Genomic DNA, 26,984 nt, shown 5'->3' with positions numbered 1-26,984 from the left:
TTCATTCCTCCTCCTTGACCAGCATCACCGCCGGAGAGACAGACAACTGGTCCACAGCCCCGGCTCTAAGCCCACCTTGGTGGCCCCTTAGAGCTCCATTTCCTGCCCGGGAGCCGCCCGCCACAGGTGCTCCTTCACCACCGGGACGCTGGCCCGGCGTCCTTCTGAGAAGTGACTGATGGCGGGAGGGCGAGCGGAGCAGCCTCACTGGACCTAACGTCCTGGCGGGGCGGATGGGAGCGAAGCACCGGGTACCAAGGCAACGGGAGCATTCACGCTCCGCCAGGGGCGGGGCATGGGCGGAGCCTAGGGGGAGGAGACACAGGCGCGAACGCTGACTGGCTGCGGCAGCTGCCCGTTAGAGCGAGGCCGGCCCCCGCCCAGGCTGGAGGCCCGCGCGGCTCCACGGGGTGCGCGCGCGTTCGGGTCGCCCCCTTCCTCCCCGGCCGTGGCCCAGGGCGCGCGGGGCGGCCTCCAGGAGACCGAGTCCCCGAACGTCCGCGCGTTCTGAAGCCACATACGGGCTCGAGCTGAGGCCGCGGGCGCCCCGTGGTGCCGGAGAGCCGACAGCCCTGCCCGCCGCCAGAGGGGGGGGTGTCGAGGCCTGCACCGCCCGGCGGCCCTGCGCACGCGGTCTGCGTCGTAGCGAGCCCGGGCGCGGGTCGGGGCCCGGGTCCTCGCGGGCCCTGCTCCCTGGTGAGCGGGCCTGGTGTCCTAAGATCCGCCGTGGGCACAGGCTCGGGTGTCCCCTTCTCCCTCCCGTGCACTCCCTGGGGAGGGTTCTGGGCCTCTTGAAGGCCTAATTTTGTTTGTTTGTTTTGAGACAGGGTTTCTCTGTGTAGCTTTGCGTCTTTCCTGGATCTCGCTCTGTAGACCAGGCTGGCCTTGAACTCACAGAGACCCACCTGGCTCTGACTCCCGAGTGCTGGGATTAAAGGCGTGCGCCACCACCGCCCGGCCAGGCCTGAATTTTTGTCCAGAATTCCCTTCCTTCCCCAAGAGCTAGCTCAGTTGTGTCTCAGTTAGCTTAAGGAATTTAGGAAACTGCTAGAAATGAGAATTCTAGCGCCTAGTCGGATGACTCCACGGCTTGAATAGCACTCTAGCCGCGAGGGCTCCCAAAGAGCCCGATGGTCAGTTTTCAAAGACTCGTTCCAATAGGGGCCCAAGGTCACGAGTGTTGATTATTAAACGGACGAGGAACTTACTGTGAATTTTAATTACATTTAAATGCTGTTTTAGCTTTTCTAGGGGCACTGTTACTACTTGGCGACCTACCACAATGAAAACTGGGAGGAGCCAAGATGATATGGTAACTGGCACGCTCCCTAAGCGCAAGAGCTCCAAAGAATGGTTGGAACCACAGTCGCTTTCTTTTATGGAGGTACAGTTGTGTGGCTTTTGAGGTCCTTGCTTAGGGAGGTGCCTTGGACTAAGTTTGGGCGTTTCTTTCTTTCTTTCTTTTTTCCCCATCCTACTCTATCCCCTTTGCACTTCATTGGAGAGCTTCTTAAAGTATAATCACAAGCCATTGATTATAAATCCTTTTTAATGTAACAAAGCTGTTAAAAACTTACTTCAACTTTGATATGTTGTCACTTTTTCCAAACAGTTTTATTACGGTATAATTGGTATGCAATACATACATACACTCAAAGTGCATAATATGGTAAGTTTTGGAATGTATATGCTCCTGAAGCCGTTCTTACACATCAAGATAGCAAATCTATTTAATATTCCCAGTTTCCTGTCCTTTGCAGTACCCTCTCACATTTCCTTCATTTCTTGTAAGCACTATGTCCCTGTGGTTTTGCTTATTATTTATTTTTTTTTCCGAGACAGGGTTTCTCTGTGAAACAGACCTGGCTGTCCTGGAACTCACTCTGTAGACCAGGCTGGCCTCGAACTCAAAGAGGTCTGCCTGCCTCTGCCTCCCGAGTGCTGAGATTAAAGGCGTACACCACCACCACCTGGCGGTTTTGCTTATTCTTAATTTTTTTTTCAAATTTATTTATTTATTATATATACAAGCAAGTGTTCTGCTTGCATATATCCTTTCAGGCCAGAAGAGGGAGCCAGATCTCATTACAGATGGTTGTGAGCCACCGTGTGGTTGCTGGGAATTGAACTCAGGACCTCTGGAAGAAGAGCCAGTGCTCTTAACCTCTGAGCCATCTCTCCAGCCCCTTAAAATTGTTTTATGCGGGTTGGAGATTTAGCCCTGGGTTCGATCCTCAGCTCAAAAAAAATTTTTTTTTATGCAGTGAAAACTTACATGGATTTTAAAATTTATTTATTTATTATTTATTTTGGAGTCAGGGTATATCTCTGTAGTTCTGACTGTACTGGAACTCGCTCTGTAGAACAGGCTGGCCTCGAACTCACAGAGATCCACCTGCCTCTGCTTCCTGAGGGATATGGTTAAAGGTTTGTGCCACCATGCCTGGCTCTTATGACTTTTTTTTGGCTTCTTTGACTTGAAATAATCTTTCAGTTCATCCATGCTGTTGTTTGTATCACTGTTCCAGTCCTCTTTTTAGCAGCTGCTACTCTATTCAATGGATATGTCCTAGTTTGTCCATCTTATTGATGGACATTTGGGTTGTTTCCAGTTTGGAGCAATTAAAAGCTCTTCTAGCCGAGTAGTGGTGGCACCAGTCTTTAATCCCAGCACTCAGGAGGCAGGCAGGCAGGCAGATCTCAGAGTTCAAGGCCAGTCTGATTTACAAAGAGAGTTCTGGCCAACCAGGTCTGTTACACAGAGAAACCCTGTGTCAAAAAAACAAAAAATAAATAAACAATAAATAGAGAAAGAAAGAAAGAAAGAAAAAGGAAGGAAGGAAGGAAAGGAGGAAGGAAGGAAGGAAGCATGCTCTCCTAAGCATTCACATTCATGGACTGTATGGACATGTTTTAATTTTCCTTGGCTAACATTTAGTTGTGCAGTAAATTAACATTTTAAGGAGCTTCCGAACTGTTTTCCAAAGTTGTTGTTTTACATTCCCACTAACAGTGAATAATAGTTTTTTCATGTTCTAGGCAACATTTGGTATAGTCTTAAGTTTTATTGTATAGTTAAGACTATTAACCTAATTAGTATTTTTTTTTTTTTTTTGAGCTGGGGATCGAACCCAGGGCCTTGCGCTTGCTAGACAAGCGCTCTACCACTGAGTTAAATCCCCAACCCCATACAATTAGGTTCTTTAGTATCGAAATTTTAATATTGAGATATAATTTATAAACCATAACAGTCACTACTTTAAAGTGTACCGTTAAGTACCCTTTTAGTCCATTCACAAGACTGTGTAATGGCTACCATGCTCTTAGTTCTAGAATATTTTCATCATTCCTAAAAAGAAATGATTTCCTCTGGCAATTGCTCCTCATTCTCTTTGCCCCTAGTTATTGGTAACCGTAATCTACTTTCTATTTCTGTGGAGTTGCCTATCCTAAGGCATTTATACAAATGAGTCATATATGAAATGTGGTCCTTTGTGACTGGCTTCTTTCTTTCACTTGGAATAATATTTTCAAAGTTCATCCATTGCCAGGCGGTGGTGGCGCGCGCCTTTAATGCCATCACTCGGGAGGCAGAGGCAGATGGATCTCTGTGAGGTCGAGGCCAGCCTGGTCTCCAAAGCGAGATTCAGGACAGGCACCAATGCTACACAGAGAAACTCTGTCTCTAAACAAACAAACGAACAGTCTCGAATTATTTTCGGGAAAAGAATTTAAGTACACTGAGCTCTTTCATCTATCCACTTTATTCCTCTGGGATAATATTTTATCTACACAGCTTCTGCTCTGCTCTCATGCCTAGCTCCTTTCTTACCTGATTTCTCTCTACCTTTAGCTGCTGTCTTAATTCTCTCATCTTAGTTCTGCTCCATCTTGGTCTGTCTCATCTCATTCTTCCCCGGCTGGCTCTTCCTCATCTTCCATCTCATTCTTCTAGGTCTCCATCTAGTTCTCCAGGCAAAATCCTCAAAAACCCTCTCTCAGTCTCTGAGGGTTACAGTCATATACCCATGCAACAGCCGTGCTCTAGCTAAAGCAAGCTCACCAGGCTTGAATTCTCACAGGGTCCTAAAGGCAGACAACAGTTTTCCTCAGGCAGTGACCATCAGGCTTTCTTTTGCAACCCAAAAGTGGGGGTGGTAAAGGAGGAGGTCAACAAAGAGCTAAAATCAGTTAATATATCAGAAAAAGGGAGTTTATGTGCCCCAACTACATTCCTAGAGGTGGTTAGGTAAATGTTAGGAGTCTATAATGTTAGTATAAATACCACTAAGGCTGTATAAGAAAGGAGGTTCTGAGCTTAATTTACCTTAATTCAGGAGATCGTTTGGCCTTGGATGCTTGATAGGTATTTCAGATAAAATACACTGTTAGGAGTTTTTGGAAGCATACATAGCACACAAGGAAATCATTGCAGGAATTGGCTAATATATATGCAAAAGCTAAAATATCACCAAGACTTCTTAAGCCATGGCTTGACCTTCGGAAAAGTCCTTGACCTTCCCAAGTGGTAGCTTTTGTGATAGTACTGAATTCTATTACATTTTCCTGTGGCTTGCAAGCAGGAACCGAACTCACTCTTACTCTTAACCACTGAGCTGTCTCTCTAGCTCCTACGTCCTTCTTTTTATGACCAAGTACTATCTCAGTGCTTGGATGCCACGTTATATTTCATCAGTGGCTGAACATTTGAATTGTTTCTCATGGTTTGTTAGTGTGAACATTGCTCTCATGAACATTTGTTTACAATTTTGAATTTGAACTGTGTTCTCTTGTGACATAGGATTGGATTTGCTGGGTCAAATAACTCTGTACCTAACTTTCTGGCAAACCAGCAGAGAGATTATTCCCTCAACCACTGTACCATTTAACATTCTAAAAAATGCCCTTCCTCTTTTGGGTATTATTTCCTTCTCTCCCTCTGCACCCCCTCTTCGGTCTCTCTGACAAGGTCTCCGTGTTGTCCATCTGACCTCAAACTCTAGTCCTCCTGCCTCAGCCTTCTGGGGCCTGTGTTTCCAGCACATCCCTGAGCCTGGCTCTGAAGTGGATTATTGCTAATGCTGTGCCTTCACCATCACTGATTGTTCTTCGTGTCATCTTAAACCTTCTGTTAAACTCACGGGATCTGTCTCTTTTTAAAGTGTAGGAACTGGATTTTCCCACCACTTCTTTTCGTGTTTGTTTGCTTGCTAAGTCTACATTGTCAGCATATTTTTAGCCATTCTAACATGCCCCTCCCCGCCTTTATACTCTCAGTTAGGACCTCACTGTATCGTGTAGCCGTGCCTTCAACTCTTTGTCTCCCAGCTTCCTGCTCCTGAGTACCTGGGATAAGTGGAATTAGGGCATGTGTACCATGCCCACACCCCGAAAGGCTTTATATTTCAGTTACAACATATGGGTGGTCCTAGTTCTGCTGATTTTTTTTTTCTTAAGTATGGGTCACATTTTCTTTTTCCTCTATGTCTATTTTAGGCATTATGAATGATACATTATAAGGGATCTTGATTCTTGTATGCCATTGAAATATTAAACTTACGAGACAGTTACCTTTGCTGAATTCAGGCTCCAAATTTTGTCCACCAGTTGGCAGCCGGTGGAGCCACACTGCTTTTCTTAAGCTTTGGTTGGGCTGCATAGAGCCCTGTCCACAAGTTCAAGTGCTTTCCAGAGATTTGGCCAAGTCATTTGTGGAATTTGTGGCACCCTTCCTATGGCTCCTTTAGAGACGTCTCCTCTCATATCTTAATGGTTGGGCCTGAGGATGTGGTTCATTGGCAGAGCACTTGCCTAGCATGCACAAGACTTAATCTCCAGCACTGTGGGGGAAAATGTCTTCCATAGTTGGCCAGGAGTTTTGCCTTTTAAATTCCTCAACCAGTGACACCACATGCATGTGAGTGAGTTTTACCTCCATTAGCTCTGGTTGAAACTAGTTGGGAATAAGGCTGTGTGGGCACTTTTGGCCACTTTCCAGTGTCTTCAGATTGCTGTTTTGTTTGTTTGTTTTTGTATTTTAATCTGGAGCTAGAACATTAATCCATTACCCATCTTAGTTGAGGACAGCATTCTTGTCAGTCCTTGCATTTGGGAGGTTGAGGCAGGAAGATCACAAGTCTAAGACTCCTGGGCAAGTTTTGGGCCAGGCTGGAATACATAGCCAGACCCTGTTCCCCACAAACTAGTAGACACATTTGAGTTTGAATTGTGGTTCAGTTGGGTGTGGTGGCACGGACTTTAATCCTAGTACTCAGGAATCAGAGGCAAGCATATCTCTGAATTTGAGGAAAGTCTGGTCTACATAGTGAGTTTTAGGACAGCCAAGACTATATAATGAAACCCTGTCTCAAAAACAAACAACAACAAAAAGCCCACCAAACCCACACCAAAAAAACTTAAATTTATTAGGCCGTTGTAAGGTCTTCATTAATGATAAATGTATTTATTTCAATTGCATTTATGTCCCTACTGCCTTTGAGGAAAAAAAAATGTTTCAGTCTATCAAGCAACTGGTCGATTGTCATGGAAAAATTAAAGGAACATAAAACGGGCTGGGTTTGTGGCACAGGCCTGTAATCCCAGCGCTTGGGAGGCTGAGACAATGAGTGGATTGGCACTAATTTGAGGTTAGCCGGGGCTATATAATGAGTCCTGGCCAACCTGGGCTACATTCTAAGATCATGTCTTAGAACAGTGTAGGAAGACTTTAGGAGCAGAGGTCTCTTATATTTTATAAAGATCCAACCATCTATTTGATTATTGATTATACTTTTTTTTTTTAAATGTGGAGCTGAGGATTGAACCCAGGGCCTTGCGCTTACTAGGCAAGCGCTCTACCACTGAGCTAAATCCCCAAACCCTTGATTATACTTTTATATTTCACATATATTTGTAAGTTTGTGGATTAAAAATATAACCCATGATTTGTTTGATCTACAGTCTTTACATTTTAGTTTTTATTTATTTAAATTTTTCTTTTATCTCTCTCTCCTCCTTCCTTCCTTCCTTCCTTCCTTCCTTCCTTCCTCCCTCCCTCCCTTCCTTCTTTCCTTCCTTTCTTTCTTTCTTTGACAGGGTTTCTCTGTGTAACAGCCCTGGCTGTCCTGGAACTTTTTACAAAGGCTGGTCTCAAACTCACAGAGATCAGCCTGCCTCTGTCTCCTGAGTGCTAGGATTAAAGGTGTGTGCCACCATTTAGTTTGTTTTAAAAAGCAATTTTCAAAGACAAATCAATAGGTAAATTCATTATAAAAGAATAAGAAAGGAACAGGAAATGGAATGCCGCTCTTTCTTAAACCATGTGTTGTTTTCCTTTGGTGGCTTTTTTCTAGGTATAGGTTTGCCTAAGGTGGTGCTAGACAGGCACAATCTTACATTAGACATACAGAGAGATTAGTCTGTCAAGTAGAGGCCTATGCATGTCCGTCTTAACCCACAAAGGTAAAAACAGTTCACCAGATGGAGGAAAAGGTGGTTCTGAGTCGGTTGACTGTCCTGGGACTCAAAAGCCTGTGAGATGAATTATTTCTTGCTGTAACCAAGAACAGGAAGATCAAAATGGGTTTTGAAAAAGTGCTTAGTGATACAGAAAAATAGGATTTACAGAGAATAAATACTTCAGGGATATGATAAAAATATCGTAATCACAGATAATGCTAATGATTTTTCAAGATTTGATTTTTGGAATAATTCTGTTCTTTTAGGCTTTAGCTAAAGAAGATACTGATGCAGCTGTTCAGTCAATATTATATAGAGAAAATTATGTAATGAAGGTAAGAACTGACTATAAAATGCATCTTAAATAATTTTTTTCATTTTCAATGTAGTATCTGCTTAACAGCTATGAGTAAAACTCAGAGTTTTAGATAATATAGAAAATAGAAGCCAGGCGGTGGTGGCGCACGCCTTAATCCCAGCACTTGGGAGGCAGAGGCAGGTGGATCTACAGAGCTAGTCCAGGACAGGCTTCAAAACTACAGAGAAACCTGTCTCGGAAAAAAAAAAATAGAATTAGAAACACTCATCAGCAATTGGGATTAAGTGGCACACTTCACTGAGAGTGTTTTAATGACTGCTAGTTTCCTGTGCTTTGGGGGACTTCCTTCAACACTGTACAGGTGGGTTTACCTGCCCACACACATACATGCACACCACACATGCATACCCACAAAATAATTTTCCTAGTATGACTTCACTTTTAACATGTACAATGTTTCTATATTGTCTCTCTTCCCACTGTGTGGTATATTTGATTTATTTTCCTTAAGTAAAACTGTTTTTGTTTGTTTTTTTGAGACAGGGATTCTCTGTGTAGTACTGGCTGTCCTGGAACTAGGTCTGTACACCAGACTGGCCTCAAACTCACAGAGATCTGCCTGCCTCTGCCTCCTGAGTGCTGGGAGTAAAGGCCTGCACTACCACTACTGGGCTTAAATAAAATTTTTATTTATTATTATTGTATATATGTGTATGTGTATGAGATGTGTGTGGACACACATTCGGAAGTCAGAGAACAACTTTTTTTTTTAATTTTTAATTTTATTTATTTTTATTTATTATGTATACAGAAGAGGGCACCAGATCTCATTACAAATGCTTGTGAGCCACCATGTGGGTGCTGGGAATTGAACTCAGGACCTCTGGAAGAGCAGTCGGTGCTCTTAACCTCTGAGCCATCTCTCCAGCCCCCTGGGTTCAATTTTTTATCACCTCAAAAGGAAAAACAAAAGCAGTCATTTGTTTTCTTTTTCTTTCTTTTTTTTTCTGAATGCTGAATGCCGAATGCAGTTTATTGAAGGAGGGAGGAGGTCTTAAATACAGGCTTACAGCACAATGGGAGAACCCTAGAGGACAGAAGTTCGATTCTGATGTTTTACAATCTTGCATCTAAGCTGTTAACGCCCAATATGCAGGATACACAGACAAGGAACTTCCCTTAAGCATTCAGGAGGGTGGAATCTCGAAGGGAATTAGCATAGGGAGGATATCAAGGTCAAGGTCAGCAAGCAAGGCAACAGTTACCCAAAATGGGGCCAGGGCCCTACAGGTCCCCCCTTTTACTAAAAAATGAGCTTCTGACTTAGGTTGTGTGGGACACCTTACCTGTCATGGAGACACCTGTCCAGGCCACACAGGTGCTCTGTCTTAGGTTAGTGAGTGTCTCCCAGGAATTACCCGTCATCAGAGGACAACTTTATGGAATTGGCTTCTTCACCTTTCTATGGGTTCTGGGGGTCACACTTAGGTTGCCAGGCTTGAGTGACAAGCTTCTCACCTGCTGAATCATCTCACTGGTCCAGTGTTTTTATTTGATTATCGGGAAGGGTGGGCATGTTGGGTCCAGTGTCTATGTGTCTGTTTTCAGCAGTGTGTGCCAAATGGTGGAAGCCAAATAAAGGATTAAATGATTGAATGATGGGTTATTCTTTTCTTTTGTTATGAGTGCTCAGTCTGCATGTTGTATGGGTGCTGGGAATTGAACTCAGGACCTCTAGAAGAGGAGCCAGCGCTCTTAACCACTGAGCCATCTCTCCAGCCCCCAGTGGCAGGTTATTTTTAAGAATAATTTCAGCTTATGGACTTTAAGTTTTACAAAATTTAAAGACATAAAACCTTCAGAATAATATTTTTGTCTTTCTGTTCTGTTTACTAGGAACTAGATAAGTATTTATATCATCATGACTTCTTAAATGCAAGAAGAAAAGAGATGTTGTATAAAAAATGGGTTGAGTGTGTGGCAGATCCTCTACAGAAGAAAATTTTAGAAAAAGTTTGTTCACATAAGAAGATTAAAAAGAGGAGACGACAAGAATTAGACAGTTTTTTGAGACATGTAAATAAGAAGGTACTAAGAAGTCATCTTATAATTCTTACGGTATTTTAAAAGTCATGGTTGCCTTTGTTCAGTCATCCAAACAGTCCTGCCTCTCTCTTCTGTTTATGTACCATCTGTACTCTGATAGAGACACTATGTTCTTTTAAAAAGTAAGTGATTCATTCGTGTGTGTGTGTGTGTGTGTGTGTGTGTGTGTGTGTGTGTGTGATGAGCTCTCAGGAAAGTCAGGGTTCTCTTTCCACTGTTCTGGGGATTGAACTGAGGCCATCAGTGCTGGGGCCTTTACTCACTGAGCTGCCTTGTGCATGAAGGGGTGGCATGGATGCATTGGTGCTATTCTGAAGCATAAGACTGGAACCATGTAGGGCCGGGACTGTAGCCCAATGCCTCCCATTTGTCCCTTATGATTGAGGGTGGGGGATACAAACTGTAACTTTTGAGTTCTGATAGCATCACAATTAATTGTGTACTTTTTTCTTATGTGCGGTTTTATTTCCTTTTTATAGGGAAATGCATTTATAGAGCATTATGATCCAAAAGAATATGATCCTTTTTATATGAGCAAAGAGGACCCCAATTTTCTAAAGGTATGTGGGGTTCTTCACTGTGGTGGTATGTTTCTGATTGTTCTGAGCAAACTTAACATATGTGTTGCTTGCCCTTAAGTGAGTCCTTAAAGTTCAGGAGCATTGTTGGAGTGGTTTCCTATCTAATATTTTAGAAAGGACTAAATAACCCAAAGGCCAAAGATGACTTAATCTCAGAAAATAGGAAAATGTTGTATAATAACTGAGTAATAGGAAATGTTTAAACATTTTCAAAGACTTTAAATTTTGTTACAGATTCTTTGGTTTTGTTTTGAGACAGGGCTACTCTATGTAGCATTGGCTGTACTGGAACTCACTATGTAGACCTGGTTGGTCTCACAGAGATCCACCTGCCTCTGCCTCTCTAGTACTGGGATTAAAGATGGGGCTACCACACCCAGTCTGATACATTCTTCTTTTTTTTTTTTTTTTTTTCTTTTTTTCAATTTTACAGAAATAGTTTATTTTTTTCTGGAGGTAGATGTGCTGGCTAGTTTTATGTCAACTTGACACAAGCTAGAGTCATCAGAGAGGACTGATACTTTTTTTTTTTTTTTCTGAGACAGGGTTTCTCTGTGTAGCTTTGCGCCTTTCCTGGAACTCACTTTGTAGCCCAGGCTGGCCTCAAACTCACAGAGATCCGCCTGGCTCTGCCTCCCGAGTGCTGGGATTAAAGGCGTGTGCCACCACTGCCCGGCCTGATACGTTCTTATAGTAAGTGAAAAAACTGATTTTAAATTCAGGATATTAAAAAAAAAAATCCAGTTACCCAAAACTAGCTCATTAACATTTTTATATATCTTTCTGGACTTCTTTCTTTATCTATTTAAAATGAGTTGGTGTTAACCAAATGTTTGTTTTTTCTCTGTATATTAAGCATTCATTCTACCACTGAGTTGTAGCCGTAGCCCTACCATCTCTTAAGGAAATTCATCTCCCCTGCTGCTGTGTGAGGCAGTTAAGGATGAGGCAGCACAGGACACATGGTTGTCACAGCACCACCTGTGAACAGCAGAGCGTAAATGAGTCTCCAGTCCTGGACCCACCTTGCCATGCTGTCATTTTCCCACAGACTAAGGGTTGCTCTTACCAATGCTTTTATGATGCTTATCTGTAGCTGATTTGTGACCAGGCAGTTACTTTATCTGTTCCTGCACCCGTGCGTGCAACCTAAAGGCATTAAGTACGTTAGATACTGGTGAGGGTGGAGAGAAACAGGAAACAGTTGTGTAGTCTCTGCGTGACAGCATGTGCAGAAGCAGCCAGAGCAAAGGGCAGTGCAAGAGCCAGGTGTGTCAGGCAGCAGAGTGCCAGGACTTCAGAGGGCAGACGTGTTTTAGTTCAGACATTCCCCACAGACATGGGCTTCGGCAGTGTGCCAGCAAAAGGGAAAGGAAGCCTTTTCTCAGCGAAGGTTCCCTCTTCCCAAATGACCCTGCTGTGTTAGGCTGACAAGGAAACCGACCAGCACAGACGGAGAGGAGTGGACAAGGCTTCCAGGGGAGGCATTTGAAGGCAGAACAGGGCCGGAGATTGCAGGCAGACCCTCAAAGCATTGTTCTGGTCTCTTAGTGTGTGACGTGGATGAGCTGAGCCACACAAGAAGCGGAGGCCTTTTACACAGTGAGGGCATGAGGGGCCACCGTGTCCTGGCAGATGGAGGGAAAGTGAATTTCTTTCTTTCTTTGTTTCTTTCTTTTTCTTTTTGTTTTTCAAGACAGGGTTTGTCTTTATAGCCCTGGATGTCCTGGGGCTCACTATGGTGGCCAGGCTGGCCTCAAATACACAGAGATGCACCAGCCTTTGTCTGCAGCATCACATTCAGTGCTGTCTTTAAAAAAATGTATGGTTAGCCAGGTGGTGGTGGCGCACACCTTTAATCCCAGCACTTGGGAGGCAGAGCCAGGCAGATCTCTGTGAGTTTGAGGCCAGCCTGAGCTACCAAGTGAGTTCCAGGAAAAAGGTACAAAGCTACACAGAGAAACCCTGTCTTGAAACAAAACAAAACAAAACAAAACAAAAAAGTATAGAATTAATTTTAGTAACACTAATTTATTAATGAAGTTTTTATACGGGTGTGGTTGTGCTTGCCAGTAATTCTGGCTCTTTTGGCTGACTAGGAGGATCCACAAGTTGAAGGCTAGCCTGGACAACTTAGAGACACCCAGTAGGCGAAGTTTCTCTGTGTCTCGGCAAGCACTCCTAAGTAACCACACAAATACTTAATATTAATTATAAATGCAATGCTCAGCCAGATAGCTTCGGCTTGTTACTAAATAACTCTTACAACTTAATTTAACCCATTTCTATTAATCTACATTCTGCCACATGGCATTACCTCTCTTTGTTTTTTTTTTTTGTTTGTTTTGTTTTGTTTTTCGAGACAGGGTTTACTGTGTAGATTTGTGCCTTTCCTAGAACTCATTCTGTAGCCCAGGCTGGCCTCGAACTCATAGAGATCCACCTGCCTCTGCCTCCTGAGTGCTGGGTTTAAAGGCGTGTGCCACTACTGCCTGGCTCAAATGTAGTCTTGATAGTATATAAGGAGGCATATAAGCACTTGGGAGACTTTATATAGCAGTGATCCATTTCCCCCATAACCAAATCATTCTGCTTTTCTGATATGGCTTTAGATTCTGTATGGCAACTGATATTTAGGAAAGTTGGGGCTGGAGAGATAGATGGCTCACTGGCTATAAGTACTCTTGCAGAGGATCTGGGGTTGATTCCCAGCATCCATGTGGCAGCTCACAGCTATCTACAACTCCAGTTCTAGGGGAGCTGATGCTCTCTCTTAACCTCTGTGGGTACCAGTTATGCACATGTTGTACAGACATACATGCAGGCAGAACACTCATACACCCAAAGTAAAAAACAAGGGAAAAAGAAATGATCACGTGCTGGGCAGTGGTGGCACATGCCTTTAATCCCAGCACTTGGGAGGCAGAGCCAGGTGGATCTCTGTGAGTTCGAGGCCAGCCTGGGCTACCAAGTGAGTTCCAGGAAAAGGCGCAAAGCTACAGAGAAACCCTGTCTCAAAAGAAGAAAAAAAAAAGATAGAAATGATCACATGTTAACTTTGAGGAATATCAAATAAGGATATTCACAGGGGACCCAGTGAGATGGCTCTGGGGATAACAGTGCTTGTTAGAGAGACCTGACAGCCTGACTGCAGTCCTATAACCATAATTCAGGAAGATGACCATTCCAAAGGTTGACCCCCACCTCAGTGTGTGGATCTGCACTCACCTATTACCAACATAAATATTTTAGAAAGAGTGTCCACAGAGATCTGGAAAGAAGCCTTCTACCAAGAAACAAACCATAGGTGACTTACTGATAGCTCCAAAGAACTTGTATCTGTATCATTTAGATATGTTGATATTGGTTATATGATTATATTTGAAATTAAGACAGAAATCTTTTATTAACTTAAAAATTTCTATAATTGAAATATCTTTTATTACAAAAACTGTATTTTCCAAAACAAAAACTTAACTAAAAAGAGTAATACTACTTTACATTTATGCAACTTTCTTTAACGTCTTGTTTAAAATGAAAGTTCATTCTTGTGCCTACTTTTGCATACAATCTGTTTTGATTTGTTGTAATTGAAGAAGGTGAAAAATGAAGTTTTGTTTCTTAAAAATGTAGAACACAGCTGGGAGGTGGTGGCGCACGCCTTTAATCCCAGCACTCGGGAGGCAGAGGTAGGTGGATCTCTGTGAGTTTGAGGCCAGCCTGGTCTACAAAGCGAGTTCCAGAAAAGGCGCAAAGCTACACAGAGAAACCCTGTCTTGAAAAACAAAAACAAAAAACAAAAACAAAAACAAAAACAAAAATTAAAAAAAAAAGTTACTAGGTTGCAATTTTTTCATTTAGGTTCTGTGGTCCACAAGTTAAAAACTTCAATCACTTTAATATAAAAAATTCAGTAGCCATAGGGAAATGTGATGTAGTTGTTAAACTTTAGACTGTTTTTGCCCTCTTTAGAGTGTAAAAGTTTGTTTTCCTGTTTTTGGTTTTTTTTTTAAGATTTATTTATTTATTATGTATACAATGTTCTGTTTGCATGTATTCCTGCAGGCCAGAAGAGGGCGCCAGATCTCATTACAGATGGTTGTGAGCCACCATGTGGGTGCTAGGGATTGAACTCAGGACCTCTGGAAGAGCAGCCAGTTTTCTTAACCTCTGAGCCATCTCTCCAGCCCCTAAAAGTTTGTTTTCATCTGTCACAAAGTCACAGACAAATAATGAGATGCTAGCACTGTGTTTTCTCCTCAGAGCAAGTTCCTGTCTGTCTTCCTGTAACACTCTTAGTTTATGTGAAACTGGAGAGGGCAGTCTGCTCAGTTAGGTCCGGAGAGTCATGTGCATGTTACAACCACCCACGAAAACAAGTCTAAGCATTACCAGGAAGACACATAGGTGACCGTTTTAGCTGTGGTAGGAGTTCATAGGAGCAGGCTAGACCATGACTGTGACTGTTTCTGAATGATGTGGTCTTGTGTTGAATTGTAATTTTAGTAATGTTGGCCAGCAAAAGACATTTAGTGCTTTAATGCTTAACAGATAATCTGCATTTTGAAAATGTGTAGTTAGTTTTATATAATTGTTATGTTGCTGTTTGTGGGTATTAGGATGAAGATGGACATATGGATATATATTTCCATTTACTAAAGGGAAATGAAGTTGTAAATTTAGGGATATATGATGACAGGAGAGGTTTTGAAGACCAAACCTAAACTTTTGAAATAAGAGTAACCTTGCCTTGGACTGGGTAGATAGTTTAGCTAGTAAAATGTCTATTTGCACAAGTACAGAACCTCAGCTTGGGTCCCTAACACCCTGTGAAAGGCAGTTGTCACAGCAAAATCTGTGCCCCCAGTGCTGGGGACACAGAGACAGATGGATCCCTGGAGCGCACGCGCACACACACACACACACATACACACAGAGCTACTTTTCCTCTTGGCTTTATGACCTCCTAAGAAAAAGTGTCAGAGTGCCCCATCTCTGCAATGTGTTACATATAACGGGTCTATGTTAGTAGGTCCTGTATTCTTAACTCTCCCGGCATAAGAACACACATGGATGCTTAGGATGGACTGGATGCTAATCCTCAGAGCTGCAGCCCAGTCCTCTTCTCTTGTAGGTCATCATGCCGCCATTCCGTGACCCTCTGAAAAAAGCACAGTATGACAAGGACAATGACAAGAGGACTCTCCTCCAGTGCGAGACTGGTACTTGATTCTTATGTGATCCCCTAGCCCGAGAGCAATGGCAGGTGCATGAAACATGCTGATTTAGGTTATTGTCTTGCAGGCAAAGTCTATACAATGAAAGAATTCAAAGAGATGGAGAAGGCCCAGTTGCATTCCAGGTTTCCGAGTATCTCTACTTCAAGGCAATGTATGACTCCAAACGAATGGCTTCGAGTGCCCATGACATACATAGAGAGTGAATTTTGTAAAAAGAGCAGGTAAGAATTGATGTAATGCATGTTGTGAGCTTCTTGGACTTGGAAAATTCTCTCTTGAGACAGTAATCTACTTCAGTGATGATTTGAAAATAAAGTCTGCTGTAATTCATTGTTCCTCCGTACATGATATTTTTCTTGAGTGCTATCAAGATTCTCCAGTTTTGGTTTTCATCAGCTAGACTATGAAGTATCTAAAGCTTATTTTTTTTCCTCTTAGAGTTATATGACATTTTCATTTTTATCATTATACATATTTCATTAATTTAGGGGAAAACCTAGACCATCATTCCCTCAAATATTTCCCATGTACCATTTGTCTGCTTTTAATTTTTGAGATTCTATGTATGTGTGACCATGGATAACGTCCACAGTTCTATAAGTCTTTGATCGTGGTTGACTTTACTTTCTGTGTTTTGGTTAGAAATTTCTATTGAGCCGTCTGTAAGTTCACGGAGCTCCCTTGTGTGCTTTCTGCTGATGAGCCCATCAGACACACCAACTGTGACAGTATGATTTCTAGAACTTCCATTGATTTTTCATAGTTTTCACCTTTTCTGAAATTTTTCATCTTTTAGTGCATATTGTCCACTTTTTCAACCAGTTTTTTTCAAAAGCCATATTAATCATAGTTACTTTAAATTTCCAATCTGATAGGCCCAACATTAGGATCATTTCTGAATTTGGTTCAGTCTGGTTCTGTTGATTACTTTATATCTTGGCTAGACATTTTATTTTACAAGCCTTATAATTTAAAAAGATTTGTTTATCTTACATGTAAGGTATTTTGCCTACCTGTCTATTTATACATGACGTGTACCTGGTGCCTATAGGTCACAAGAGGGCACTGAATACCGAGACTGGAGTTAAGTGTGAGCCACCATGTGGGAACTAGGTATTGAACCCAGGTCCTCTGGAAGAACAGTCATTATTATTATTATTATTATTATTATTATTATTATTTTCGAGACAGGGTTTCTCTGTGTAGCTTTGCACCTTTCCTGGAACTTGCTTTGGAGACCAGGCTGGCCTCGAACTCACAGAGATCTGCCTGCCTCTGCCTCCCAAGTGCTGGGATTAAAGGCGTGTGCCACCACGCCCTATTTTTTTTTTTTTTTTTGAGGCAGGTTCCCACTGTGCCCTGTGCTGGCTTAGAACTCCACATGTATATCAGGTTAGCCTCATACTCACCTCTAGAGATCTTCCTGCCTCTGCTTCCTAAGTGCTAGATTTAAAGGCATGTATCACCACAACTGACCTTAATTTTATATTTTTTGGTTGAACATCAGACACTTGAGATGGAAAAATAGTATAAATGCAGTATTTTTCTGCAGAAACTGGCATGCCTCTTCTGCCCCCGCCCCCCCATTATTGGGAGAATTGGCTTAAGAAGTTGATCTAAGTTTGGGTATTATAGTTGTTCCCTTTTGCACTCTACAGACCTTAAAAAACAAAGTGTGCCGTGTGTGCAGCTCACAGAAGCCAGAAGGGGATGTCAGATCCCCTGGAGCTGGAGTTTCAGGCAGTTGTGAGCTGCCCATGTGGGTGCTGGGAATTGAACCTGGCTTCTTTGGAAGAGCAGCTGGTGCTCTTAACAGCTGAGCCATCTCTCCAGATCTAAAGAGTTTTTGTTGTTGTTTTTAAAGATGTTTATTTTGAATTTATGCGTATATGTGTGAGCCAGTTTGTGGGTATATGAACATGAGAGCAGGTGTCTGCAGAGTCCAGAAGAGAGTGTTGGTCGACCTGTTGCTAGAGTTACAGGTGATTGTGAGCTGGGTGGTTGGGAACCAAACCCAGGTCATTTGGAAAAGCAGATTTTGCAGTTTAGCTGTGTCTCCAGCGCTGAGGGTTTTTAGTTTGTTTGTTTTTGTTTTTTGTTTGTTTGTTTGGTTTTGGTTTTTCGAGACAGGGTTTCTAGCTCTGTAGACCAGGCTGGCCTCGAACTCACAGAGATCCACCTGCCTCTGCCTCCTGAGTGCTGGGATTACAGGCGTGCGCCACCACTGCCCGGCCTGTTTGTTTTTAAATAGGAATCCATGTTGTGTGAGTTCATCAGGATGATGGCAGAGGATAAAAATAAAGAGATTGATGTGATAAAAGAAAAGTTTTATATAGTTTCACGACTTGAGGGCTAGAAAGAAAGTCAGGAAATTAAAGTTGGAGCCTGTGTGCTGAATGCAGGGCTTGGTGACTGTGGGGCAAGGTGTCTAACAGTGAGCCTGGCCGCCAGCCTGCTGTTCTCAGGGCTGTCACTGCTGTGTTCCTCTCCTGTGGCGGCCATACTGTGGCTGTCTTCCTGCTCTGCCTCCCAAGGGCTGGGGACACAGGCCTGCTCTGCCACATCTGGCTTTATGACTTCTTTTTATGTTATACCTTACATCAGTGTAAGCTCCCACGGAATAGAGGGGGATTTTAACTTTGCCTGACTAATCTCGGTTCTCATCATGGTTTCAGAAACTCTTAAACAACTAGTCTCATTGAGAAGGCACAGCAGGGTCAAGTAATAGTATAATGGACCATATTCATAAGGGCCAGTTTCTAATAATAAAAATGCTTAAATGCAAATGAGCACTGTTTTGCAACATCCTGACACATGTTCTCTTATTAGGGTCAAAATGAAGGGGAATTTTAACGCTAGTACCTTTGATTTGACTCCACTGAAGAGGGTGCCTAATTTTCTGGAGTGCCGGGAGGAAGAAAAGACAGTCAGTTTCAAGTAAGCCTGGTTTTTGTAACCCGCTCTTCTTTTGGTTGAGATGCTTGGCCGTGTGCATTCCCTACCGTCCTTTCAGAATGCTTGAGTTAGTGCTGAGCCTCGCCACTCTGTTGGGGCAGGGAGCTTTTCTTTGTTTTTAGTGTTTAAAGAAATAAATAGCACAGAGCAGCATGTACAGACGTGGAGCTGGGAGATGGTACACAACTCGCGCTGAAGTTGTGAGAGTTTTAGGTTGAGACTATTTGGGTAGGTACAGTTAGAAAAATACTGTACTGGAGTGGAAAGATACAGCAGGGAAGTGGTTCATACAACTACGCATGCAGCATGGGAAGTAGTTACTAGTTCCTGAGTTAAACACGAGAGGTTTCACACGTACAAAGGAACTGGTTGTGGTAGTGTGTGGGAGGCTGAAGCAGGAAGATCCCAATTTTGGGTACAGCCTGGGCTACATAACAAGATCCTATGTGAGAAAATGGGGTGGAGTTAGAGATTTCTCCACATAGTTGTAGAAAAAGGTAACTTCTTATAATCTGGTTAAAAATAATATGATCCTTCTCATTGCCAGAGGGACTTTGAAAATAGTGCAGAAGCCGGGCAGTGGTGGCACACACCTTTAATCCCAGCACTCGGGAGGCAGAGGCAGGTGGATCTCTGTGAGTTCAAGACCAGCCTGGTCTACAGAGCAAGATCCAGGAAAGGCATAAAGCCACACAGAGAAACCCTGTCTTGGAAAACCAAAACCCAAAACCAAAAAAAAAAAAAAAAAAAAAAAAAATAGAAAGAAAATGGTGCAGAAATTTGGGAAGTTTGTCAGATTTCCAAAATGGTAAACATTAAGTTACCATAACCATGTGATCTAGATGTTCAGCTGCTGAGTTTATTTGGGTGGTGTGTGTGTGTGTGTGTGTGTGTGTGTGTGTGTGTGTGTGTGTGACATGTTCTCACTATGTGGCCCTGGCTGAGTTGGAACTCACTCTGCAGATCTGCTTGACTCTGCCTCTAGAGTGCTGGGGTTAAAGGTGTGTGCTGCTATGCTCAGCCTGCTGCCAGGTTTATATTCAGAAGAAATGAAAACAGATCAGCTGGGAAGTGGTAGCACAAGCCTTTAATCCCAGTACTCAAGACAGAGACAGGCAGATCTCTGTGAGTTTGAGGCTAGCTTGGTCTACAGATTCAGTTCCAGGACAGCCAGGGTGGTTACACAGAAAAACCCTGTCTCAAAAAAACCTAAAGAAAAAGAAAAAAGAAAGAAAGAAAACATATGTCCACCTATAGGCAATGTAGGTGTATTCATAGCTACATTATTTACAATGAACAATAACGGGAAACTCAAGTGTTTGTCAGCTAATAAGTAGATAAACGCAGGCTTGTGTACCCACATGGTGTAATATTGGCAATTAAAAAGGACTGGAGTACCTGACGTATGAAATGGTAAGAGAAGGGAAGTAGTCCTGTCGAGACAGAGGTTGCCGAGGGCCGGGAGTGAGAACGGGAGTGTCTGTGACTGAGCACAGGTTTGGGATGGAACTGTTCCACAGTTAGACTGCAGATGACTGCAGTTCTAAGTATCCTAAAGACCCTGATTTAACTACTGATGAGAATTAAAAACAAAACAAAACCCAGCAAGGTAGAAGAGGAGCGAGCCTACCTTCCCTTTTATAGGAGGTGGGCCTCTAATTCTCTGCTCCAGATGTTCTAAAGTCAGCTGCAGAAGCTTTCCTTCACTTACTCCAATCGCTGGACTGTTGTGGACGCTGGGCTATTGGGGATGCTGGGTTACTGGGGATGCTGGGCTATTGGGGATGCTGGGCTATTGGAGGTGCTGGGCTATTAGAGATGCTGGGCTGTTGGGGATGCTGGGCTATTGGGGATGCTGGGCTATCGGAGATACTTGGCCTTGGCATGAGTGCTTGTCCCACAGGCATTAGAGTCATTTAAAGTAAATACAGATGGAATTGGGTGTGGTGGCATGCACCTGTGATCCAAACATACTAGAGGCTGAGACAAGGAGGACCATTTGAGTCCTGGAGCTTGAGAGCAGCCTCCTTGTCTCAAAAAACACTAGGTGGAGACAGATAATGTTAGCAAGAGCTGGCTGTTGTGGACTTGTACTGAGAGTAGAAGTTCTGGCGGTGCATCTTAATGATGCGGAGTTTTGTTCATTGGTAGGGCCTGGAAAAGAGGAATAAGATGGGACATTGAAACTGGCCCTACTGACTTGTAGATGAGGGTCCAAAGGAGCCAGGTTCACCATAATCCCTAGTTGCCATTGTTTCTAACAGAGTAAACATTTAAGATTTTAGATAGCTAGCATCTTAAATGTTTCATCTAAATTACATTTATTTATGTAGTGTGTGTGTGTGTGTGTGTGTGTGTGTGTGTGTGTGTGTGTGTGTGTTAGATGGGGGGGAAAGGAAGAGGGGGGAGGGAAGGAGAGAGAGAGAGAGAGAGAGAGAGAGAGAGAGAGAGAGAGAGAGAGGGAGAGAGGGAGAGAGAGGAAGGGAGGAGAGAGAGAATCACAGCATAGAGGTAGAGGTCAAAGGACAGCTTGCCCAAGTTAGTTCTCTTTTTCCACCATAATGGTCCCATGGACCAAACTCAAGTCATGAGACTTGACAACAAGTGTTCTTATCTACTGAGCCATCCTAGTGACCCGATATTCAACATCTTAATTATAATTTCTATCAATGGGAGAAAAAAGGGATTTGTTCTCATAAACCTTTCAGAGTATGACCAGCTAAGGACATTGCATTGTTGGGAACCTGGGAACTTCTGTTTTAGACTAGAGGCTTCGACCTTCCAGCTCCTCTGGGAAGGGAGGAAGGCTGACTTCTGTGAATGACAGAAGTGACCCAGTGATGGCACCAGGTGTGGAGAGGCAGGTGGTGTCGTTTTTGGGGGGGAGTTATTAAATGACTATCAGCCCCCAAGCTGCCCTGATGCCAACAGCCCTAAATGACTTACTCAAGCTTACCTTTCTGTTGTTGTTGTTGATTTTTCGAGACAGGGTTTCTCTGTGTAGCCCTGGCTGACCTGGAACTCTCTCTGTAGACCAGGCTGGCCTGGAACTCAGAGATCCACCTGCCCCTGCCTCCTGAGTGCTGGGATTAAGGTTGGCCTACCCCCAACCCCTGCTCAAGTTCATCTTAATGAGTAAAATGAGGTTACCTATGGAGCAGTGAGTAAGTACGGACAGCTCCATTCTTCCCCATCTTCCTGGTTGCTGACTCCACCCTCTACCAGCCCTGCGTATGACTCTAAGTCTTGATCAGAATTCATGTAACCCTGGGTTTAGAGTGCTACCTAGTGTTAAAGCAGTGTGGGTAACAGCAGGCGGGGACAGCGTGAGCACATAAAACAGACTCTGGGAAAGAAAGATACATTTAGGTGTGTTCCATCCTTGTTCTTAGAGGCTCAGCTAGTCTGGGCAAACCCTGTGCAGACATGGGAAGGGTGACTTGCTTAGCGCAGTCTGGCATAAGAACAGCTAAACAGCAGTGTGCTGTAAGACAGTCACCTGACCAGGATTTGGAGGGCCAATTTCACTAGATCAGGCTTATTTTAGGTCAATTTAGACCTTCTCAGGGATATAGCAAATGCACATTGCTGAGGGCGTCATTCAGGCCAAAGGACCATCGCTCAGCTGTTTGATTATATAGCACAGGAGTTTCAACAAAAATAATGCTAGAGCCGGGCGGTGGTGGTGCACACCTTTAATCCCAGCACTCGGGAGGCAGAGCCAGGCGGATCTCTGTGAGTTTGAGGCCAGCCTGGGCTACAAAGCGAGTTCTAGGAAAGGCACCAAACTACACAGAGAAACCTTGTCTTGAAAAAACCAAAAAAAAAAAAAATAATGCTAGAGCAATGTGGTTCCTTTTTATAGTGTTCTTTTCATAAAAATGTGAGTTCATACAGATCTCACAAACTTAGTTTTAAATGAAGATACTAAGTTCTTCTCCTGAGTTAAACATTAAAAGGATTGCTCCTGGTTCTTCCTACAGAAACAAAGGGCTCTCCTCTGTGGACAGTGACGCTCCATGTCTCCAGGAGGGGAAGAACTCAAGTTCCCCAGAGATCAGTTCTGAAGGTCATCATTCTTCTGCAGACCTCTGCCAGGAGGTAGAAAGGGATGAGGTCCAGGACACGGTGAGGACTAACCAGGATGCGGTGAGAGCTAACCAGGACGCGGTGAGAGCTAACCAGGACACGGTGAGAACTAACCAGGATGTGGTGAGAACTAACCAGGATGTGGTGAGAACTAACCAGGATGTGGTGAGAACTAACCAGGACACGGTGAGAACTAACCAGGATGCGGTGAGAACTAACCAGGATGCGGTGAGAACTAACCAGGACGTGGTGAGAACTAACCAGGACGCGGTGAGAGCTAACCAGGACGCGGTGAGAACTAACCAGGACGCGGTGAGAACTAACCAGGACGCGGTGAGAACTAACCAGGATGTGGTGAGAACTAACCAGGACACGGTGAGAACTAACCAGGACGTGGTGAGAACTAACCAGGATGTGGTGAGAACTAACCAGGACGTGGTGAGAACTAACCAGGACGTGGTGAGAACTAACCAGGACACGGTGGGAACTAACCAGGACGTGGTGAGAACTAACCAGGACGCGGTGAGAGCTAACCAGGACGCTGTGAGAGCTAACCAGGACGCGGTGAGAACTAACCAGGACGTGGTGAGAGCTAACCAGGATGTGGTGAGAACTAACCAGGACACGGTGAGAGCTAACCAGGACGCGGTGAGAGCTAACCAGGACGCTGTGAGAGCTAACCAGGACAGTCAGTCCCATTTTGTGATACCCAGGGCAGCCCTTGCTGACACCCAGGTGGAAGCAGGTGGGAACTTCCTGATATGGTGGGCTCTTTAGAAGCCAGGAGGCAGCGGGAAGACACAAAGACAGTTGTCCTTCAGAGGGAGAGTGCCCTTGCAGCTCGGTGGAGCCCAGTGGACGTGCCCAGTGGTGGGGGCCAGCTGTCTCCTATTTCCTTGGCTCCTGAGTTGACTCCTAATGGGTAATCTTTCTACCACCTCTGCCCGCTCTCTCCCTTTACCTGTACTCAAGCCAGGCCCCCTGAATTGTCTCTTTTAATTCAGTCAAGAATTGGTTTTCAAAGGCCATACTAAAAGCAGTAATCTCTAAGGAGGAAAGTATAGCTCCCAAGTGTAAAGTGTCTAGAGAGACAGGTCTTCTAGAGACCGCCCAAGGTAACTACCTAGCCTGGCACCCAGTCCAACAAGACACCTAGGTCTAGAGGGTCCTTTTACCCTTCAGTCTTCCGTCCCGACGTTGCTGTGTCCCATACTATGGAGACCGTCTCTTCTCCGAGCGGCTGGAGCCCGAAAGGATTTTTCATCCACTCATGAAAGCTTCCCTAACCTGTCAGCACATCTTCCCTTCTTTGCCTGCCGTTGTTTAGTGGCTCTTCCGTGTGGTTCTTACTCTGCTCCCCTCCACTTAACAAAGGCCTGTTCTGAGTCAGGCAGTACAGATGGGGCTGGAGGCATGATGGTGAGCCGCAGGCGTCTCTGCTCTTGTGGAGCTTACACTCTGATGGTAAAGATAGAAAACAATCCAAATAAATGCACAACAGGTGAGGTAATGAAGTGAGGAGAAGAAAATAGATGAGGACACCATTTTAAGTGGAGAAAGCAGAAGAGTGTTCTCGGAAGAGGTGACATGTACTGTAGGCTGGGCATGGTGGCGCACGCCTTCAATCACAGTACTTGGGAAGCAGAGGCAGGCGGATCTCTGAGTTCGAGACCAGCCTGGGCTACAGAGGGAGATCTGGGACAAGCACCAAAACTACACAGAGAAGAAACCCTGTCTCTAAAAACAACAAACAAACAAACAAACAAGAAAAAAAAAAGAGGGAGAGAAGAGTTTTAGGGGAGGTATCCATGAAGAAAGATTGACACAGGAGCTCAGGGAGGAACTGAGTTGATAAGAGGGGACTGGAGAAGAGCGGCCACTCATACAGAAGCCATTCAAAAGTCTTGAATAGGGAGACACACCTAGGTGACTTTGGATCGGTGGTCGTCTGGTTTCTTAGAGACAGGGTTCGTGGTTTAATGTAGCCTAGGCTGGCCTTGAGATCTTTCTATAGCTAAGGCGGGCCTTGGATTCTTCACCCTTTTGCCTCCACCTCTCATCTGCTAGGATTACAGGTGTGCACCACTACACCTGACAAAATCACGTTATAAAGGAAGAACATGGCTGCTTTGTAGGCAGTTATACACAACCCAGAACAGTCTAGCTGGTAGGCCAGGGCACTGGGTCAGAAGCATAATGACCAGAGGTCTAGTGATGGCTGTGTGGTCATGGGATCTGAGGAGTGAGCAAGTTCAGAGCACATTAGTGTTTGATATGAGAAGTGAGTGAAACCAAGAAACTAAAGTCAACTGTGTCCTTGAGGTTTTGGTCCGGAGGGGCTGGATAGATGATGATCCACTCACGACTACAGAAGTTTGAGTGGAGTTTGGAGAGATTAAAGAAGTGAAAAAATAGATAATACTTTCTGGGGCTACATTAAAGATACCTTTTACCATTACAACGTACATTTACAGGGTATGATTAGTAAGTAATTTAGCTTTTTCTCTAGCTGTTCATTTAAACATGTTCTGGGGCTAGGGATGTAGCCCAAAGGATAGTACTTACATAGCATGTGCAAAACTCAGTCTCTGGCACTTTCTTTCTCAAAAAAGGAAACAGATAAATAAGGAAGGAAGCAGTAAGCACATCTGTTCAAAGTAGTTTTCCACACCCTAGGTATCCTTAGATGCTAAGTGCTTCTGATTACAAAGGCTCTCACTTCTGTTGTTAACATGGCTAAGTGATATAATGACTGTGTTGCTATTGTTAGCCTGGAATTTGCTGTATAGACCAGGTTGGCCTCAGATTCACAGATCTCTGACAGCTTCTGCCTCCGGAGTACTAGGATTAAAGGAAGATCTCTCTCTCTCTCACACACACACACACATTCTTGATCATTTTGTAAATCCTATAAGACTTGCCTTTACACATTTAGGACATAACATTTACTCCCTAAAAGATACCAAGACTAAAACAAATGTATTTTTCATAATATTCAGCTCATTTAACAACATTTATCTTTTAACTCAACCTCCCAGGTGACCTGTGAAGTAGGCAGGTGGAGGTAGTCTGGTGGTCAGAGGAGATTCTAGGTTGGACATGCATATTTGAGTTATCTGATATGTGATTTGAAGTTAGGAGCTAACCAGAGAATGTGTGTCAAAGGGCTGATGTCTATAGATTCTTTGAGAGGCCTTAACTCTGGCCAGACTGTCTTCAGGGACTTGGCTCCCATAGCCAAGGAACTTCCTGGTCCTGTAAGCCCTTTATTCCTATGGCACACTCAACTCTTTTCTTTTGTCACTTTTGAAAGGTTACGACAACCACACATCCTGATTCCTGACCTGTGCAAGGACCCACAAATAAAAAAGGCTGCTTTAGATGAAGTTACCTGCTGGCTGGAATCCTTCTGAGAGGGATGAAGGATGATATTTAGGAATCATTCTGTTCTTCTCTGAAATAAACTTCTTTTAATTTAGAATTCATGTCTGTGATGATTAAGAAATAACACAAGGGTTGGGGATTTAGCTCAGTGGTAGAGCGCTTGCCTAGCAAGCACAAGGCCCTGGGTTTGATCCTCAGCTTAAAAAAAAAAAAAAAGAAAAAGAAAAAGAAACAAAGAAAGAATGAAATAACAACACAAAACAATGGATGTGGTGATGCACGCCTTTAATCCCAGAACTCAGGAGGCAGAAGCAGGCGGATCTCTGTGAGTTCAAGGCCAGCCTGGGCTACAGAGTGAATTCCAGGACAGCCAGGGCTACACAGAGAAACCCTGTCTTAAAAAACAAAATAGAAAAAGAAATGATGATACATTTCCCCCAAAGTGTATTTTCCTCTGAAGTTAAAAAGTATCTTGGGAAGGGGCCAATAAAAAGCCATCTTACCGAAAGCCTGTCTCAGTTCATTTGATTTGTGACTAAGTTATACTTTCTGCCTAGACACCATTAAAATTGAACTTTAAGACAGTAATTGGATCGTTCCATATTTATTATCTGCCTTATTCCAAGGGTATAGGTGTCTAGGATCTTAGTATCTTGCTTCTAATCCACACATGGTTCCAGGTAAAAACTCAATTAAAAATTGTAAAACATATTGTGGGAAATTTCAGAAAAGTATACACAAGTAGAAATAACTGTATAAGAGAGATACCCGCTCATCCAATTTCAATAAGGAAAACTTCAAGTCTGTCTTCATCTATGCCATACCTACTTTTCAGCCAACCACAACTGCGGA

At 43.6% G+C, this 26,984-nt stretch overlaps 1 protein-coding gene across 7 annotated transcripts; it reads left to right on the top strand.

Annotated features, from left to right (window-relative positions):
* The first annotated feature begins 381 nt into the window (after positions 1-381).
* Fam228b (family with sequence similarity 228 member B) lies at positions 382-26,229 on the top strand. Of its 7 annotated transcripts, none has more exons than XR_004943427.1 (10): positions 382-696; positions 1,243-1,384; positions 7,725-7,793; positions 9,674-9,865; positions 10,363-10,443; positions 15,599-15,686; positions 15,769-15,925; positions 18,534-18,641; positions 22,643-23,670; positions 26,062-26,119. XR_004943427.1 is itself a non-coding variant. In XM_036171442.1 (10 exons), the coding sequence occupies exons 2-10, from the start codon at positions 1,283-1,285 to the stop codon at positions 26,089-26,091; spliced, it is 972 nt and encodes a 323-aa protein (XP_036027335.1). In that variant the 5' UTR covers positions 382-696; positions 1,243-1,282; the 3' UTR covers positions 26,092-26,229. The 7 variants fall into 7 exon arrangements, 6 of the variants coding, with proteins under 6 accessions (XP_036027335.1, XP_036027334.1, XP_036027336.1 ...); XM_036171442.1 differs by having other exon boundaries at positions 22,643-22,787; positions 26,062-26,229; XM_036171441.1 differs by having other exon boundaries at positions 22,643-22,850; positions 26,062-26,229.
* The last annotated feature ends 755 nt before the right edge of the window (positions 26,230-26,984 follow it).

This window comes from Onychomys torridus, chromosome 21 (genome assembly GCF_903995425.1).
Source record: "Onychomys torridus chromosome 21, mOncTor1.1, whole genome shotgun sequence".
Taxonomy (NCBI): domain Eukaryota; kingdom Metazoa; phylum Chordata; class Mammalia; order Rodentia; family Cricetidae; genus Onychomys; species Onychomys torridus.
This window is presented reverse-complemented; position numbering and strand designations above follow the sequence as displayed.

Coding starts and splice junctions, on each gene's coding strand:
- Fam228b (XM_036171437.1), top strand. CDS start 1,283: ATGAAAACTGGGAGGAGCCAAGATGATATGGTAACTGGCACGCTCCCT. Junction 15,926..18,533: donor GAATTTTGTAAAAAGAGCAG/GTAAGAATTGAT, acceptor TTCTCTTATTAG/GGTCAAAATGAAGGGGAATT. Junction 18,642..22,642: donor GAAAAGACAGTCAGTTTCAA/GTAAGCCTGGTT, acceptor TTCTTCCTACAG/AAACAAAGGGCTCTCCTCTG.